The sequence below is a fragment of the Adiantum capillus-veneris genome, chromosome 30 (assembly GCF_014529385.1).
Source record: "Adiantum capillus-veneris isolate H3 chromosome 30, ASM1452938v2, whole genome shotgun sequence".
Taxonomy (NCBI): Eukaryota; Viridiplantae; Streptophyta; class Polypodiopsida; order Polypodiales; family Pteridaceae; genus Adiantum; species Adiantum capillus-veneris.
In genome coordinates this window covers 97040878-97059059 of record NC_140960.1, presented here as the reverse complement: position 1 = coordinate 97059059, position 18182 = coordinate 97040878, and the positions used below count along the sequence as shown (strand labels likewise).

The 18182-nt window shown below is 40.5% G+C and overlaps 1 protein-coding gene and 1 pseudogene across 1 annotated transcript; both read left to right on the top strand.

Annotated features, from left to right (window-relative positions):
* The first annotated feature begins 12545 nt into the window (after positions 1–12545).
* LOC147418470 (uncharacterized) lies at positions 12546–13089 on the top strand (annotated as a pseudogene).
* Positions 13090–14286: 1197 nt separating this feature from the next.
* On the top strand, positions 14287–17918 carry LOC147418469 (uncharacterized). Its single transcript, XM_086507156.1, has 5 exons — positions 14287–14563; positions 14648–14766; positions 15804–15907; positions 17530–17764; positions 17877–17918. Exons 1-5 carry the CDS (start codon positions 14341–14343, stop codon positions 17901–17903), a joined length of 708 nt encoding a protein of 235 aa, XP_086363282.1. The 5' UTR covers positions 14287–14340; the 3' UTR covers positions 17904–17918.
* Positions 17919–18182: the final 264 nt, after the last annotated feature.

Sequence of the window (18182 nt, the reverse complement as noted above, 5' to 3'; positions counted from 1 at the left end):
TGGCCTTTGATGCTCATTACTTGTTCTTATGTTTTGCATCTCAACATTTCTTCCATGGACTTGCTTTCTACCATGTCACCGTGTCTTGCTTCACCGGCACACGAGGACGTGCGTCAAATTAGGAAGGGGGTAATGTTAGCAGCGGCTAACACAGTCTACACCAATTATGCACCAAGCTATGGATGTGCTATAGAGCACAATATTTCATGTTCATTATATAGGGCTTGGGCTCATTTAGGAGTTCCAAAGTTGTATGAGGCTAGGCTAGAGAGCTCAACTTTATCCCATAGTTGAAGGGTTTGAGGCCCAAAGCTATAAAAGAGCCCTATGCTTAATGAGTAGTCATTCTTGGGTGAGTTCTCCTCTTTGTTGAGTGGATGGTCATGAGGCTCATGTGGGCTTTCCATGCCCATGTAGCTCTTGATTTCTAATAATCAATCATATCTTCTTTCTTATTAGTCTCTTTGTTTGATTATGTGGAGTGAGATTGTATTAGGGTGATGGTAGATCTCTAATCCCTTTTTTGAGTTAATATATTCTATCCACACCATTGGCCATCGTGTGTGAGGGTTGTGCCTTCCTTCTCTTCATCTCTCTCTACAAGGTGCGGTTAGTGTGTGTGCATATGTAGTCGCATTGAGGGGTTGTGCCGAAATGGACACACTAATGTGGAGTAGGTATGTTAATTGCATGCTTGTATAGTTGTGATTAAGAGTTTTGAATAAGAGTGATTGATGTGAGAGGTTAATTTCAACCGCATGATTGTGTGCAAGTGATTAGTGAGTAGGAATGTGTTGTTGATTAGAGGAAGCCCCTTTCCATGGATTCTCTCTATGATGAGTAGAAGGATCCCTTGAATCCTCTATGTCTATACATCCTAGGCTCGTGCTTCCATGTCCTAGCCGGGTTGCTGATCCACGATTTGACAATTTTGTGGGTTGCGATTAGGTCAAATGTAGGGATCGTTATAGGGATGCGTTGTAGCACAACCTAATTGCAACCCACAAAATTGTCAAATCATGGATCGGCAACCGGGCTAGGGCATGGAATCACGAGCCTAGGATGTATAGACATCTAGAGGATTCAAGGGATCCTTCTACTCATGGGTGGATGCATGAATAGGTGGCCCGGTTTTAACCGGTTGAAAGTTTCTTTTGGAGGCTTAAAATTTAGGGGGTATGAAACTGGTGTTATGGGCAAGAATTATTTGAATTAAATAATCATGTAGAGGATACAAAATCTTAAAAATCATGTGGAGGATTCAAAAACACGTGTGGAGCCCACGTCAAAACGAATGTTCAGTCGAATGTTTTCATGACTATGACTTCTCGGTATCTTTGTGCCTTTCTCCTTCTGCGCCTTTCTCAACTCACTCTACAGGCCCCTTTGCACACTGCTTATCCTTCTCTATGGATAGAAACCTAAGAAAGAGCCCAAGGAATGCATCCCGATAGGTCTCCCCCACAAAGACCCAACATTCTCCCACGAAGGTATGTCACCTCTCTCTGTCTCTCTTTGTGTTGTGTACAGCAGGCTTGTATGTGTAGTAGAGTACTGAGGTGTGGATACATTGAGTAATGAATATGGATTTATTCCTTTCAGAGACAGAAGTTACAGCCTCCTCCCAAAATCAGCCGCTTTGTTCACCCCAAGGATGTGGAGGTGCAATTAAAGGCATTCTGCACGACAAAGGAGGATTTTCACAGGGAATATGGGTTAAGTCTTGAGGGGAAAGATGTTAGGAAGTTGAGAGATGCAGATGTGCCCATATCCAATTGGATGAAAGTTTTCACGTGTCTTCCAGTGAAGGAGAAAAAAGTGCCGATAAAAACAACAAGGCCGGCTCACTACAAGCAAGTGTACCAATCCAAACCACCAAACTATCTGCTGGGAGTCAAGTTTGCACGCAGATATGTTTATCTCGTATGCACAGGTCCGGTAAGTGGGCTGAGTTTGCATCTGAGGTGGAGTATCCACAGGAACCCCAAGTGGTTCTGCCATCTTCTTAGTAAATACCCTATCCGGAAGTACACCAGTCGGAAGTGGGCTTTTTACGACTACTCAGTCTGCGTTTAGTGTTGAAGTATCCACTTCCTTGCAAGAACTTCTTGTTGAGGTTAGAAAATCTCATGACAATGTATCAGTCAAGTGTCAGAAGGCTAAGGATTCAGTGGTCAAATCTGTTGCTGATGTGCACAGTTGCGAGGGTGCCCTTGACACCATCCGAATGCACTTCCATGACGATGCCAATGTACCAACAGGCTTGCTTGACAGCCTCCAAGAAAAATTTGACGAAGCAAAAGACACCCTACAACAGGCACATGTATGCTTTTAACTCCATCTAATTGTAGTATAATACCTGCAAAGTACCATAAGGTATGATTTTTCGTACCGGTAGGATTATATCATATTCGGTAAGGGTAGATGACAATACCGGTAGGATGTTATCATACCGGTAGGATTATACCCATATCAGTATGATTACATCCTACCGGTATGATAACATCTTATCGGTACGATTTAGGATATAATCCTACCGATATGATAACATCCTACCGGTATGGTTACATCCAACCGGTAGGGTTAGATCCAACCGGTATGTTAAAATCCAACTGGTTTGATGTTAAGCTTCCGGTATGATGTTACCGAATGTTATCCTATCGGTATGATGTTAATATACTATCTAGTATAATAACATTATACCGGTGGGATAACATCATAACGGCAGGATGTAATCATACCGGTATGATAACATCATTATACAATTTTCAAGCATTCATACCAATTTTATACCTGTTTGACATTGTCTGATAACAGAGGTCTCTTGCCTACAGGAAGAATTATCCAAATGCTTGGAGCGTGAGGAAACCTTTGGTCTCTATGTCACGTTTGTGACAGACATGATTAGTCAACCAATGCTACCTGAAACCATAGTCTTGCCTACAGGAGTTTCAGCTCCTGGACATAGTGTTGTTCTCATTGATGTGTGCAATGCTTGTGGTGTAAAAATTCATGATCACAATCGCTCAAGCCATGTTGTTCTATTGCCTTGTTCACATGCATACCATGCATTCTGCTATGCTCACTTGGCTGAGAAAGGAAACTGCATGCTTAAGGATTGCCCCGGAGTTATTTCTGCAGAAGACCAATCCCTTCTAAAGAAGAAGCCACTTGAACCATGCCCAAAAACAGGTGAGAAAATTGTTTCAATGGGTAATCAGGTGGCTGATTTTTGTCTTCTCTGATGTTTTTTCAGGTGGTTGATTTTTGTCTTCTCTGAGGTTTTTTCAGAGTCAGGCTGCTTCAGAACTACTGCCGGTAAAGACACAAGGAACGATGCAGTGATGCCTGCATACAAGACACCAGTGGAGGTATTGCTTGATGAAAAAGTCCCTAGTAATGCTGAGAAACCTATTTCGGAAACAACAGAAGAAGAACAAAACTTTGAGGTAAAGGAGCAGAGTATGAATGCTGAAGGGAAAAGCCAGAATGAGGAAGACGATGCAGTGACGCCTGCATACAAGACACGTGTGGAGGTATTGATTGATGAAAATGTCCCTGGTAATGCTGAGAAACCTGTTTCGAAAACAACAGAAGAAGAACAAAAATTTGAGGTAAAGGAGCATAGTACGACTGGTGCTAAAGGGAAAACCCAGAATGAGGAAGACGATGTAATGCTAGACACTGGCGTGCGGGTGACAAGATCAAAGACCCCGAGAAAACAAGGCCAACGTGGCAAGAGTAAGTTTTTTCATTGATTATGGCTCTAATAAGTGATCTTTTGCTACACAGCTTTCTAAAGCTGATGATCGTGTAGATGTCAGGCTGGAGGGAAGTCCCGAGGAGACCCTTGCTTAGCATATAAGAAAGGTAAAAAGAAAAAAAATCAAGAAGATTGGAGATGAGAAGCCTAGAATGGAGCAAAAAAGCAAGGAAGAGGAAGAGACCCAGGGGCAGCTAGAAGAGGAGATGGACATAGAAGACACTAAGGAGATGCAGAATACCGGCACAAGTTCTGACCCTAAACCCAGAGCCTGTAAAAGATTATAGTTTGCCCCCCCTATTTTTATTTTTATGTAACCACTTATGAAATTAATATAACGTTCTTTCCCATTCGACGTCTCTTTCATCTTGTGCCTAATTTTTGAACATTGTGTATTTTTATTGTATGATTTCTATCTATAGATATGTCCTAATTTCATATTTAAATTTGAGTCTTGTGTAATTTTGCATCTGCAGATATGTTTTCAGTTGAAGAATGGTGCCTTGCAGATAGGTTCAGGGCTGACAAGCAGAATGGCAGGGCTGACATTCCTGCAATATGGAATTACGTGTTGTCTCCTGCAGTGCTCGTATTTCCTCTATGGTTTAGACTAATTAAAAGAATCCCACTGATATGGCCAAGGCCACCACCTCCGTTGAGCGTCCAGCGTAGGGTTCTCATTTTGGACCTTAATGGATTACTGCTCAAAAAATTTGATGGAAATATGGTGAAGAATTGCCCTACTGGCTAGAAATGCGGTATGTTGTCGAAGGGGATACACAGTTTTGGGTAAGGGCCGATGCAGAAGTGTTTCTGAATTTTTGTTTCAGATGGTTCGAAGTGTGGATATGGAGCTACTGCGAGTTTGAGAAGCTCAAACGCACACTAGCGACAGTGTTCCCTGACCACCACAAAAGATTCAATAAAGTGGTAAGTCAGGCGCAGTGCACAAGGGCCCCTTTTAAATTGGGCGCGACAGATAAACTAGTGTTCCACAAGAATCTCAAAAAATTTCCTGACCTACCACCTGACACACTTATTTTGGATATAAGCTAATGTTTAATCCATTGGGGTCATTTCTTGTTTTTCCCAAGCTAGAAAAGCAATCTAAAGAAGTGCGCGCCTGTTTTCTGTCAACCACTGTCATAAACTGGCTGGCACACTGGTTGTACTCTAAGAACAGAATTGAGTTTACAAAGAGGACTGTAATTTGTGCAGACGGACAACCTGACGACACCTATGTGTGTCGTTTTTATTGGAAATGGCGGATTGACTTTTTCAAGAAGAAAGGAACAAATTTTTTTAATAAAAAGAAAGCTTCATAAAGTCTGTGAAGTGGGCGACTTTTGTCGATGGATGTAAACGGAGAATTACTCAGCCTTCTTGTCAATCAATGTAACAGAATTCATGTATAATACATTTACAAGCAAGTTGCACGGAAATACATTGTTTTCTATATTTGAAGTATCTTGCAAATAAAAGGAGAGAGAGAGAGAGAGAGAGAGAGAGAGAGAGAGAGAGAGAGAGAGAGAGAGAGAGAGTCTGATACCGGTATGATACTGGGCAGTGACTAGTATGATACTGAGAAGTGAGAGAGAGAGAGAGAGAGAGAGAGAGAGAGAGAGAGAGAGAGAGAGAGAAAGAGAGAGTCGGATACTAAGAAGTGACTTGTATGATACCGGTATGATTCTTTGAAGTGAACGGTATGATACCGGTATGATACTGAGAAGTGACCGGTATGATATTGAGAAGTGACAGAGAGAGAGAGAGTCTTAAACTGAGAAGTGACTGGTATGATACCGGTATGATACTGTGAAGTGGCTAATATGATACCGTTATGATACTCACGAGTGACCGGTATGATACTAAGAAGTGACACACACACACACACACACACAGGGAGGGGGGGGGGGGGACTGGTATGATACGGGTATGATACTGAGATGTGACCGGTATGATCCTGTGAGAGAGAGAGAGAGAGAGGGACTGGTATGATAATAGTATGATACTGAGGAGTTACTAGTATGATACCAGTATGATACTGAGAAGTGACAAAGACAAAGAGAGAGCTATGGCAGCAAGAAAACACTTCAATGGTTGTAGCCATGGCCCTATCTAGGTGGGGTGTTGTGTAAGTTGTCTCTGTTGCATAGAGAGAGAGCGAGAGAGAGAGAGAGAGAGAGAGAGAGAGAGAGAGAGAGAGAGAGAGAGAGAGAGAGAGAGAGAGAGAGAGAGAGAGAGAGAGAGAGAGAGAGACTTGTATGATACCGGTAGCATACGGAGGAGTGAGTGGTATGATACTGAGAAGTGACTGGTATGATACTGAGAAATGAGAGAGAGAGAGAGAGAGAGAGAGAGAGAGAGAGAGAGAGAGAGAGAGAGAGAGAGAGAGAGAGAGAAGAGAGCAAGAGAGAGAGAGGGACTTGTATAATACCGGTATCATACTGAGGAGTGACTGGTATGATACCGGTATGATACTGAGAAGTGACAGAGAGAGAGAGAGAGAGAGAGGGAATGTATGCTATTTGTATGATACCGAGAAAATACTGGTATGATACCGGTATGATATTGTGAATTGACTGGTATGATACCGGTATGATACTGAGAAGTGACTGGTATGATACCGAAATGATACTTAGAAGTGACAAAGAGAGAGAGAGAGAGAGAGGGAGAGGGAGACAATACAATTTACAGTTAAAGGCAGATATACACAAAATTATGCATTATGCATTTCTTAAGATGGTTATAGCTCAAAAGGCATACTATTGTAGATAGACTCACTGACATCAAGTGATATTGTATATAGTTTTGAGTTGCTGGGATGGGGTATCATGGGGATTTTGATTGCCCGAACAAGATGTGAATATATAAACACCTCTGTCTTTTTGTCCAAAAGCTCGTAGGTCTGCTCATTTATCATACGATAGTAAAACCCTTTGATAGCATAGGATCCTCGCCTAATGATATTACCCCAGTCATCTTCAGCGTCTGAATGAAACTCCTGAATAGCTGCAGTGCATTTCACTATATAGAAATCCACTTTTTCTTCATTTTCATTTGGTGCGGGAACAACAAAATTATCACCAACAATAAGAGCTTGACTGAGGGGGTCATAGTGTCCTTCATACACTGCATCCTCCTTTATTTCGTCGTCATCGTCTTCCCCTTCTTTCGTAGGCTCCAAAATAAGGTATGTCCAGAAAGGAACGTGTGACTTGCTCACACATCTCCTCCACTTTTCCTGTTTACATGCGCTACAAAAACAAGACAGTGAACATGTTCTCAAATCAGTTGTATCATGCTCTGAATATGCAAAAACAGAGTACATTGAGTGGGTATTTTTTACAGCCTTCACATCCCATTTTTTTCCCCTTTCTACATCTCCCAATTCAATCACCCAAAAAATCCTGCTTACATAACGGGCCTGGGATGCATAGGTGGCTGTAGCACCATCTGACAAGGTCCGTCTCAATAATGCCACAACATCTGCAGCACAGTCTATCTTTGGGTAGTTTGGCTGCAATTGGTATTGAGTTAAAGACCTTTTTATCACTGCTCCCGCACCGTCGTGTTCTCCCTTACCATGGCTGGATCCAAAAAAGTTCCAAGACATTTTCCATCCCATAAAAACACTGTATCTACAATTTATTCAATGGATAGAAGAAGATTAATATACTCTTGGCACAATAAAATTACCAAAAAAAACATGTATTATAATATTACTGATGTTAGACAAGCATTTTATTACAACTTTAATGCCAATATTATAGGTCTCTATATTAAAACCACCTTCAGATAATGTCTGTTAGAACATGGTATACCTGGCAAGGAAATAGAATGGTCTTCTTGCTTTGAATTGTGAATCTTCTCCATCATACCATACCCAATGATGCCTTATGTTTAGACCAAATTGCTTTAGCCATTCCGCATGTTTCAGAAACAGTGTTGAACAAAATGTGTGTCATGTTGCTTGTCATCTGAAATGAAGAAGTGAATTGTCTTGTGGATGTCACCTGCATAATATAAAAATCAAAAATTATTGAAGGCTTAATACAAAAGAAATAATAAAATGATCTAGGGTGATGTCGTTACCTACAATGCGAAAATATGTTATGTGCACAAAAATAGTTACTTGATTTGACTACCAGTGCATGGACTGAATCTCATTTTGTTCTTTGAAACTATAATTTTCAGCAAAGTCAACAACTAACACAACAACATCTTCTGAAAAGCTTTGTATACATTCCTTATATTGTTCTGCTTGCCATCTATACACAAAATTATGCATTATGTATTTCTTAAGATGGTCTTTGAACATGACTGAGAGATCCTGGCATGATATTTCCTTATGCGACAAGACTTTCCTTTTCTTCTTCAGACCGTCACGCACAGTTCCTACTTCTAGATCCTCAAAAATCTTCACCACAATCTTTTTAGCAATAAATGCAGCCTCTGCAGCACAAAAGTCCAACTTATCCGGGCCACACCTTTTACATTGACCACTCAAGCAGGCAAGGGCATGGAAGGTGGACATATCTGATTTTGGACACAGTATAGAGTCCAATAAGGCTGTTACACTCTTGATAGGGTTTTTTGGTTCCTTGCATCCACCATTGTCTTTGCATATGTTGCATTGACATTGGCAAGCTTTTCCATGCAGACCGAATACAGAACTTTGCATGTGATTTATGGCATCCTTTAGGAAGGACATTTGAACATGTGAAATGAAGCAGCAAGTATATCGGTCTCTCAATTTCCGCACAAAATATGGCTTCATGTACTCAAACGCACGCTGCCTTATTACAATTTTAGGGTATTGTTCTTTGAAGTTGAGAAACAGATCCACCTACAATGAAAGACATATATGGTTAAAGAACATTGAAGAAAACTGCAGGTTTTTATTATCTTTGAAGAAAACGTACTGTTACATTACTATAAACCAGTATTTTTATTTCAAACCACTATGTTTTTTCACTTAATTGGTTAAACAAACCAGTATATATGAACACATGTCCTTGGTACGTACGAGTGGTATATAAGTGTCAACCAGTTCAAATGTTCTTACTGCTGCTGATGTAAACCAGTCTTTTTATTTAAAACCGGTATATTATTTACCTAACCAGTACATGTGATCACTTAACCATGATGTATACCAGTGAGAAATAAGTGTTACAAAAAATGAACACATGCCCTTGGTATGTACCAGTGGTATATAAGTGTCAACCAGTTCAAATGTTCTTACTGCTGCTGATGTAAACCAGTCTTTTTATTTAAAACCAGTATATTATTTACCTAACCAGTACATGTGAGCACTTAACCACGATGTATAGCAGTGAGAAATAAGTGTTACAAAAAATGAACACATGCCCTTGGTACGTACCAGTGGTATATAAGTGTCAACCAGTTCAAATGTTCTTACTGCTGATGTAAACCAGTGTTTTCATTTAAAACCGGTATGTATTTACCTAACCAGTACATGTGAGCACTTAACCATGATGTATACCAGTGAAAAATAAGGGTTAAAAAAATGAGCACATATCCTTGGTACGTACCAGTGGTATATAAGTGTCAACCAATTCAAATGTTCTTACTGCTGATGTAAACCAGTGTTTTCATTTAAAAGAGGTATGTTATTTACCTAACCAGTACATGTGAGCACTTAACCATGATGTATACCAGTGAGAAATAAGTGTAAAAAAAAATGAACACATGTCCTTGGTTTGTACCAGTGGTATATAAGTGTCAACCAGTTCAAATGTTCTGACTGCTGATGTAAACCAGTCTTTTCATTTAAAACCGGTATGTTCTTTACCTAACCAGTACATGTGAGCACTTAATCACGATTATACCAGTGAGAAATAAGTGTTATTTTTTTTTTACTAGAAATGTAAATCAGTATTTTACTTTCAAACAGATATGTTTTTTACCTATTTGACATGACAAACAGTACATGTGAACACTTAACCACGATGTATACCAGTGAGAAATAAGTGTTAAAAGATTTTTATTGGTTATGTAAACCAGTTTTTAACCTGACCAGTTTATACATATCATACGCGTGTGAAAGTATGCGTCTGCAAACATATATTTCAGCAAACATACGTGTATGATAAAAACTATGTTTCCATTTATATAATTCTCCTTCACATCCAATATTTATCTACTCTTAGTCTAGGACCAAGAGTCTAGGACCAAATACAGATTCCCCTTATTTCCATTTATAACTTCCTTCATATCCGATTTCATATCTACTCTTATCACCCAATTATAGTGAATATAGGTCATGAATGCAAATATTAGAAAACAAAAATGGATATAGTGAAGCAAGTTATTACCTGAGATTGTTCAAGAAGATGCACAGGATGTTTGACATATGAATTTCTTCCAATACGCTTTCTGCACACATCCTTCTTATTGGGTGAAACACGAGTGTTAGACATCCAAAAAGAGAAGATCAACTCTTTCTCATCAGGTGTTATGAAACCACGATCCATGGGATGTCGAGCACACAAAGAGATTGGAAAATTGCCATCACCTGCTGCCCTCAACCAATTCTTTGCAGCTATGAAGTTCCTCTTGTGCAAATTTAGCAACTTAGATGCAACTGAAACATTCACTTTTGAGGTAGATGTACACTCAACATTCATAAGCATTGTGGTGATGAACCTTTTAAGAAAGAGCTCCCGTCTGCTCTTGGGTAATTTGATTGCATCTATTGTGTTGCGTATGGCTTCAACGAAGGTTGTTTGTGCCTTGGGCATTTCAAGGTCTCCAACAGAAGGATGATTTACAAACTTGCACAAAATATATGAGCGTGATGCAACATCAAGGGCCTTTGTACGCCGATTGAAGAGCATAACAAGGTCATTGCAAAGTCTTTGACGCTTTGGATCATCAGCACCATTTTGATAATTATCTTCCTCACGTGCTACCTGCTCAAGCTTGTTCTTAGCACGCTGCTCCCTCTTTCTCCTAGCATGATATTTGTTGACCACATAAACAACATACCTAGCACACAGTTCACAGTGAGGCTGAGAGCAGTCACATACAATGTGAGATTCTTGCTCCATGCTAGAGCGGGAGAGATTGAGTGAGGTGATAGGCCTACAGAGAGCAAGAGCAGTATATGACAGCAATAGATATGTGATAGGCCTACAAAGTAAAACAACAATCTGTGCTTCTACACAGAGAGTTAGAGAGAGACAGGAAAACGAGAGAGCAGGAAGACAAAGAGCTGCCTGACGTGCATAGTTAAGAGCTACAGAGCCGTCTTCTATATTTGAAAAAGAGACGTGGAAATCGTAATGGTGTAAAGAGCTAGCTGACGTCCATAGTTAAGAGGTACAGAGCCGTCTTCTATATTTAACAAAAAGCTGTGGAAATTCTATATTTAATTAAAAAACTGTTCAAAAGAATATATCAAATTGAACTAATAGAGATGGTTTTATGTACCGGTTATAAAACCTCTGTCTAGGACAAGGTTTTTGGTCCACCTATTCATGCATCCACCCTCATCATAGAGAGAAGCCATGGAAGGGAGCTTCCTCTAATCAACAACACATTCCTACTCACTAATCACTTGCACCCAATCATGCGGTTGAAATTAACCTCTCACATCAATCACTCTTATTTACAACTCTTAATCACAACTACAGAAGCATGCAATTAACATACCTACTCCGCATTAGTGTGTCCATTCCGGCACAACCCCTTAATGCGACTACGTATGCACACACACTAACCGCACCTTGTTAAGAGAGATGAAGAGAAGGAAGGCACAACCCTCACACACCATGGCCAATGGTGTGGATAGAATAGATTAACTCAAAAAAGGGATTAGAGATCTACCATCACACTAACACAATCTCACTCCACATAATCAAACAAAGAGACTAATTAGAAAGAAGGTGTAATTGATTATTAGAAATCAAGAGCTACATGGGCATGGAAAGCCCGTGAGCCTCATGACCATCCACTCTACAAAGAGGAAAAATCACCCAAGAATCACTACTCATTAAGCATAGGGATCTTTTATAGCGTTGGGCCTCAAACCCTTCAACTATGGGATAAAGTTGAGCTCTTTAGCCTAGCCTCATACAACTTTGGAACTCCTAAATGAGCCCAAGCCCTATATAATGAACAAGAAATATTGTGCACTATAGCACATCCACAGCTTGGTGCATAATTGGTGTAGCCTGTGTTAGCCGCTGCTAACTCTCTCTCTCTCTCTCTCTCTCTCTCTCTCTCTCTCTCTCTCTCTCTGTGTGTGTGTGTGTGTGTGTGTCTTGCTCGCATGGCGATTAATTGAAGTGACAGAGAGGTAGTCAGAATGGTAGTGTTATAGGCGGCATTCCCGCTTGGTAGTCTTATTTCCCTCTTCCGTATCCTCTCCTCCTTGGATCGAATCGTTGGGGCCTGGACTGCTTAGGAGCAACAACGATGCAGCAACCTTCTCTGCATAACATGGGAAAATACCTTCTTAGTAGCCTGAGAAGTCCTAGTCTGCCTAACAAGAGAGCTGAAGCTGGAGCAATGGGATATTCTTGGAGCCTACGACAATATCAAGGTCCCCATTAACATGTTGCCGCTCCATTTCAACATGATCCTGTTGGCCAATATATTGATGACAGCACCAAAGCCTACAATGTTGCTCAAGATGTCAACATCTACACCTGTTAATGCACCTACTCAACCTTGGTTTGCTTCGAGCTTAAGCTTATGTAAGTCTCAACAGCAGCCTGCTTGTTGCAATCCCAAGATTCAATGGTTGCAGTTACTGAAAATGACGATGTGTAGGCCTCCGTACTGGATCAACTCCTCTCCATCTCCAATTGTCTCATCGGCACTTTGTCTCTGCACCACCAACAGCTACAGATGCGCCTATTCCACGACCACATATGATTCTGTGTCATCAAGGCTACAAACCTCTCCATGGCCTCGCAAGATTCGGCTAACCTATTAGCCAACGGCCACCCAGGAGAAAGCTGAGGCTAGAAATTTTTTTCAAGTAAAGGCTCCAGAGGCTGAAGCTAAAGCCAGGTATTTGTCAAGGCTTGGTATTGTTCAACAGAGGCAGCCAATATTTGATGGGTTGAGAGAGAACACAAAACCCAATTCACTCGCCCATCTTTTCATGCATTTGGAGTTTTGCGATTGGTTTTGGCATGTATCTCTCCCACATCTGGATGATGCTGCATAACACCCAGGTCATGATGGAACAAAAAAGGGAGTTGTTGCAGTCTTGTTGCAGAGGTGCCCAGTCTTTTCATTTTCATGGTCGTGATGCAAAGTTGGTTTCCCAGTTAGTTTGTCTCAAAAAGTTTTAGTTTTTATCGTTGTAGGAGAGTTTGTCTCGTTCAATTAAGCGTCAAGTCAAACCCATCACATCCCGTTTTAGAAATGGATATATGTTGCCAAAATATCATGTCCAACTCTCAGTTAGTCATTCCTCGTGTAGCCATTTCTATTGGGATAGCAACCTAGTGTATTGCCTACAATGAGGTGTCTTCTTGTCGAGTCGAGCTCTCTCAATCCTAGCCCCTAAGCTGCTGTATGATCACTCCCTCCAGATGAGTCATTGGAGTTGATCCCTCTTATGGAGTCCATTCTTAGTCCAAAATCATAAAAGTTGTCCATCTTTTTCTCCCTAAGGGGGGAGGTGTGGTGCGTGGCCGGATGGCTTTGGTGTGAACTTAGGTCATATGTGCCAAGATAATGTGTAGTCGGTTGTACTCCCTCGTATTTTCAATATAAGGAGGTGTTCGTGCTTGCATGAGGCAGACACACTTTCATCTAATCTTGCCTTCCACTCATGCACACCACAACATATTGAAATAAAGGAAAATTGACTACGCTTGATGAGTGTCTCAAAGATGGTTTCACGGTTTAGAGATTAAATGGTCGATATTACTAGGTTGAATGGTGCAATCTACAAACAACTACCAAACTAGGTTAAGCTCCAACCCATTTGCTTGATTCAATTATCCTCTTTAGTAGCCCTTTGTCGCATATGGAGCACTATGGTGATTCAATTATCCTCTTTAGTAGCCCTTTGTCGTATATGGAGCACTATGGGACACAACTTGCTTCTTCCCAATGCGCATGAAGTCCCAAGTTGATCCATTATTGGTGCCTATCAATTGGTTCTACTCATTTTCTCGTGTCACCACAACAAAACCCAAGGCGATAGCCATCACAATTAATTAACCAAGTAACTAGCTGTGCTCCAAAATCTATCAGATTATGTATGTGCACAAAGGCCCACCAAGCAAGACTAGTTAAAGAAATTATAATGCGCATGCAGGTGCGCACAGAAGTAAGATTTATAGCAGCATTCTAGATCTATAATCCGAATCCCGATGCGTTTCGAACTCAAAACGTATCCGTCAAGAGAAGAATTGTCACGTCGAGCACTCCCTATCAGCTAGAAAGCGCGCCGCACTGGTAAACGGACTCAAAGGCTGCCACCTCCCGCAAAACAACATGCCAGGTTCACGAGAAGGAACAACACCCTTTTCTTCCGCCCCTTTCAAAAAGTGAAGTTTGGGCTAGCTGCTTGAGCTGAGCAAGAAGACCAAATGGACTGCAGTAAGTTCCGGGTAGTTAAATGGGTGTGTCTGGGTGTGTGGTGGTGGTGGCAGCAGGAGGGCGCCATCGCCATGCAGGCCATGCAGGGGGTGGCTTTGTATGAGGTTGGCGGCACAATGGGCTGGACCAACTTCAACGTGCGCACCAACCGGCTGCCCAACTACGACCTATGGTCCTCCGACCATCAGCCCTTCTATCCGGGCGACCAGTTTGGTAAGCTCTCTGTGTGCGTGTGTATGAGAGAGAGGGATATATACATATTGTGTCATGGCTAATTTGGTTGCACGTCTTTTGCAGTGTTTCAATACACGCCCAATTTCCACACGATCCATCAGTTCCCAAATAAGGTGGACTATGAGCGCTGTGATTTCACATCTGCCATCCAATTGGACGCGGGACAGACCGGAACTTTCTTGGTACACTCTTCTTTCTAGCACATCCTCGCATGTCTTCTTCATTCCATCATTTCAATTATTAGCTGCAATTAGAAAGTCCCAATTAGGGGCACTTTCTCAATTGCTTCTCTATCAATAAGAGTGGTTTCCTTGCTTCAAAACCTCCTAAATTGAAAAAGACGGATGCATCAAGCCTAGACAGGAAAGAACTAGTTCATTTGTATTCCTTCTATTTTTGGTTATAAATTTGAGTTCACGATAGGTTTTTCATGTCTGTCTGGTGGGAAGGTTTTCAAGCTAGCTTCTGTAGATGCATTTCTCCCAACTGTCTTGACATTCTCATCGCTTACTCCTTTGATAATGTCTGGCTAGTTGCCATCTCTATAATCTAGCTTATACTCTACCACTCACATTGAAATAGGTCATCCTCTCTACAAATTAGTGTGGCCATTTCCAGTAGGATGGTGTTTCCTCATCAATGGGATCACAACCTAGTGGTTTTAGTGTTGGTGTCATTATGTGAAGACCATGTATGTCGCTTCCTAGAGGGATACTTTTTTCAAAAAAGTATTAATTTTTGGGATGCTTGACACTAGTTTGTTGCATCTTGTTTAAGAAACTCAAAAGGCTGGTTTGGGTCAAACAAGCCACATGGTTCTTGCCCATTGCACGACAAAGTGGTAGCATGCAAGGTTTCATGTTGGTAGGTATACTATTTTCAAACACTGAAGAGGCACATGCACAACCTCTCTTGAAGTCATCTGTAGATTTAACAAAAGTGGAAAATTTGGATGCAAACCTGCAAAATTATATGAAACTGAGTGCATGTTAAATTTATAAACAACACTAGTGGGCATCACAAAAATATGATGAGTTACAAGCTTTGCTCGCATTGTCGTTAAAAAACTACCATCATTGTTTAAGCATGCAATCATTAGAATGGCATAGCTTAATAAAAAAAACTCAAGACTTGATATATGCACATTTAAGGTTTTTTTGGTGCTTAAGTTTTGTGTTTGTGTATTTAAGTTACCCCTGGTTGTTTGGTTGCAATGCAGTGGGTGGCATCAGATGCAGGGACCTTCTATTTTGGTTGCAAAACACCTGTGGAGGGACTTGGGTACCACTGCAATGGTGGTCAAAAATTATCTATAACAATATTGTAGCAACATTTATCATCACCACCTCCTCTTGATTGATAATTAAAGTGCTCATTAGAGTCTTTGATTATGTTGTTTTCTGAAGGTTTTTTCTTTTATAAGTAGAGCCTACAATCATATTATACAAAATCAAGTGTGCGATGAAAATGCAACCAACATAGGTAGTTTCTTATCTAATATAGAAAGTTTTTAGTCATTTAATGGGTTCACTAAATGTTAGGAGAGACATTGGGAAAGTGTTGCTTCAAGTTCCTGATTTTCAATCAAAAAAGTTTCAATTTTTTTGGAAGAAGTATTGACACTATTTTGGTAACCTAACAAGACATAAAAGTGTCATTTAGGGTTCTTGAAAAACAATCAAATACCCCTATCATATGTTTGTGTCTATAGGAGTCCTTGCTTTGGCTTAAAGATCACACGACACTTAATGTGAGAAAAAAAATAAACATTCGTAACTCTTGACTCTAATTAGTCACAAGGAGCTCTCAAGGCCAAAGGAGTGCTAAATTTGATCTAAAACAACATGTTTGCTAGGAAAACCTCATTTTACACAAGGGACCAAAATTTCCAAAAAATGAGCCTATTTGTTTTGCAAATATCATTGAGTTCTTGACCAAAGTCTACTGTTGTTCTCTCTTGAACATAGTACTAAGTAAAAAGAAAGTGCATTTTTGCATTTTATTGACCAATGGTCTATGTTTTTATGTATACATGTATCATTATGTTTATAAACTCTTTCACTTTATACACTTTGGTTCTTTACTTTCTTGCTCAAGCATAGAAAGCATCAAAACATGTCTTCCTAAGACATTTTGGAACACAGCTATGAAGTACAAAAACTGCACCGATGTAAAAACTTCCTTCTGCACAATGTGGCCTTCCATATGGAATATAAACCATTTAAGTTTGTGCCAAATTGGAATTTTATAGTTATATTTGGTACTAAGCTTGAAATGTATCATGTTTGTTGAGTAAAATTAAGCAATTTGAAGACAACATCATATTAACTCAAAATAAATCCGATATTGGTAAAATGAAAAATCACTCTTGTCATTGTGTTGTTTGCTATTTATGATATTAGGTGGCCCAAAGCTCAAGAAAGAAGAGTTACATAGTAAGAAATCCATAAACACACTCAAAATTGCCTCCCGAATACAAAGACACTTTTGAAAAGATCATAAAAATGTAAATCTTACTAGCAAAGTAGGACTGAAAATTTTATATGAATGGGCCATAGCTTCCAATACATAGGATTTCTAGTTTTTAGAAGCATAACAAAACCTTTGAAACTACCTGTGCTAGCTATGTAGCATGTAGTATGTCACTAAGATGTGTTTGTAGGTGCTCTAATGCCAATTTCATGAAAATTAGCCAGAAAGAGCATACGTCTTTTGGCTCAAGATAGGTTTAAAAATGTTACTCAAACCCAGCTCTAAAGACAGAATCAGTAGCCCAAAAAAATTCCAACCTTTTTCCAAGTCTTAAACAAGCTTTGTGGATATAGAGCACTTTAGAACCTCTTTGGTATCTTAAGCAATAATTCTAGGAAGTATGTCCCTCTAATCTTTTCTTCATTTGTTTTGATAAGAATCAACCAAGATTCTCGTGCTAGGTTCAACTAAAGGAAATGGAAATGGAGAAGAAGAAAACGGGGGAGTGGAAGAATGTTTAGAGGTGGTCCAAGTGTACCAAGGCGGAACCAGGAGGCCGACATCATGCCACAAAAAAGCTACTCTCTTGTCGACCTCACACGCAAAATAGAAGACCACTCATCCCCTTGCTTGCTCACAACAGAAAGTCTGCACAATAAAGAGGGGTGTTGGAGGGTGAGTCGGACACGCACGGCAATGGAGGAGCAGGTACGGGTGTACACGTGGAGCCAAGGATCTCTCTCTCTCTCTCTCTCTCTCTCTCTCTCTCTCATGATCAAGCTGCCGATAGTTTGAATGGAAATTTTGTGTGCATGCAAAGCAATCTTGTGGTGGCCAGAAGCATTGAGGGGGAGGAGGTGAAGACATTGCAGGGTAGCAAACGGGCAGGTAGGAGAGTCTGAGGTAGCAGACTTTGGGGTGGTCTCTATAGACTATGCGGATGGCAAAGTAGCAGAGCACCAATGACGCTGTTAGGAATTTTTTGAAAGAAGTGATTGCGCATATGTACATACCGTGCATGGTGCATCGAATAAAGGATTGTCCATTTTCCGGAGCCAGGTGGTTACGTGGGGCCCACATGTGTACAAGTAGGTGGTTACGTGGGACCCACATGTGTACAAGTAGG

Excerpts from the sequence above, each read along its gene's own strand:
- LOC147418469 (XM_086507156.1), top strand. The coding sequence starts at position 14,341 with ATGGACTGCAGTAAGTTCCGGGTAGTTAAATGGGTGTGTCTGGGTGTG. Across the intron at positions 14,767-15,803 it reads GACAGACCGGAACTTTCTTG|TGGGTGGCATCAGATGCAGG; the intron begins GTACACTCTTCT and ends GTTGCAATGCAG. Across the intron at positions 15,908-17,529 it reads AAATTATCTATAACAATATT|GAAATGGAAATGGAGAAGAA; the intron begins GTAGCAACATTT and ends GTTCAACTAAAG.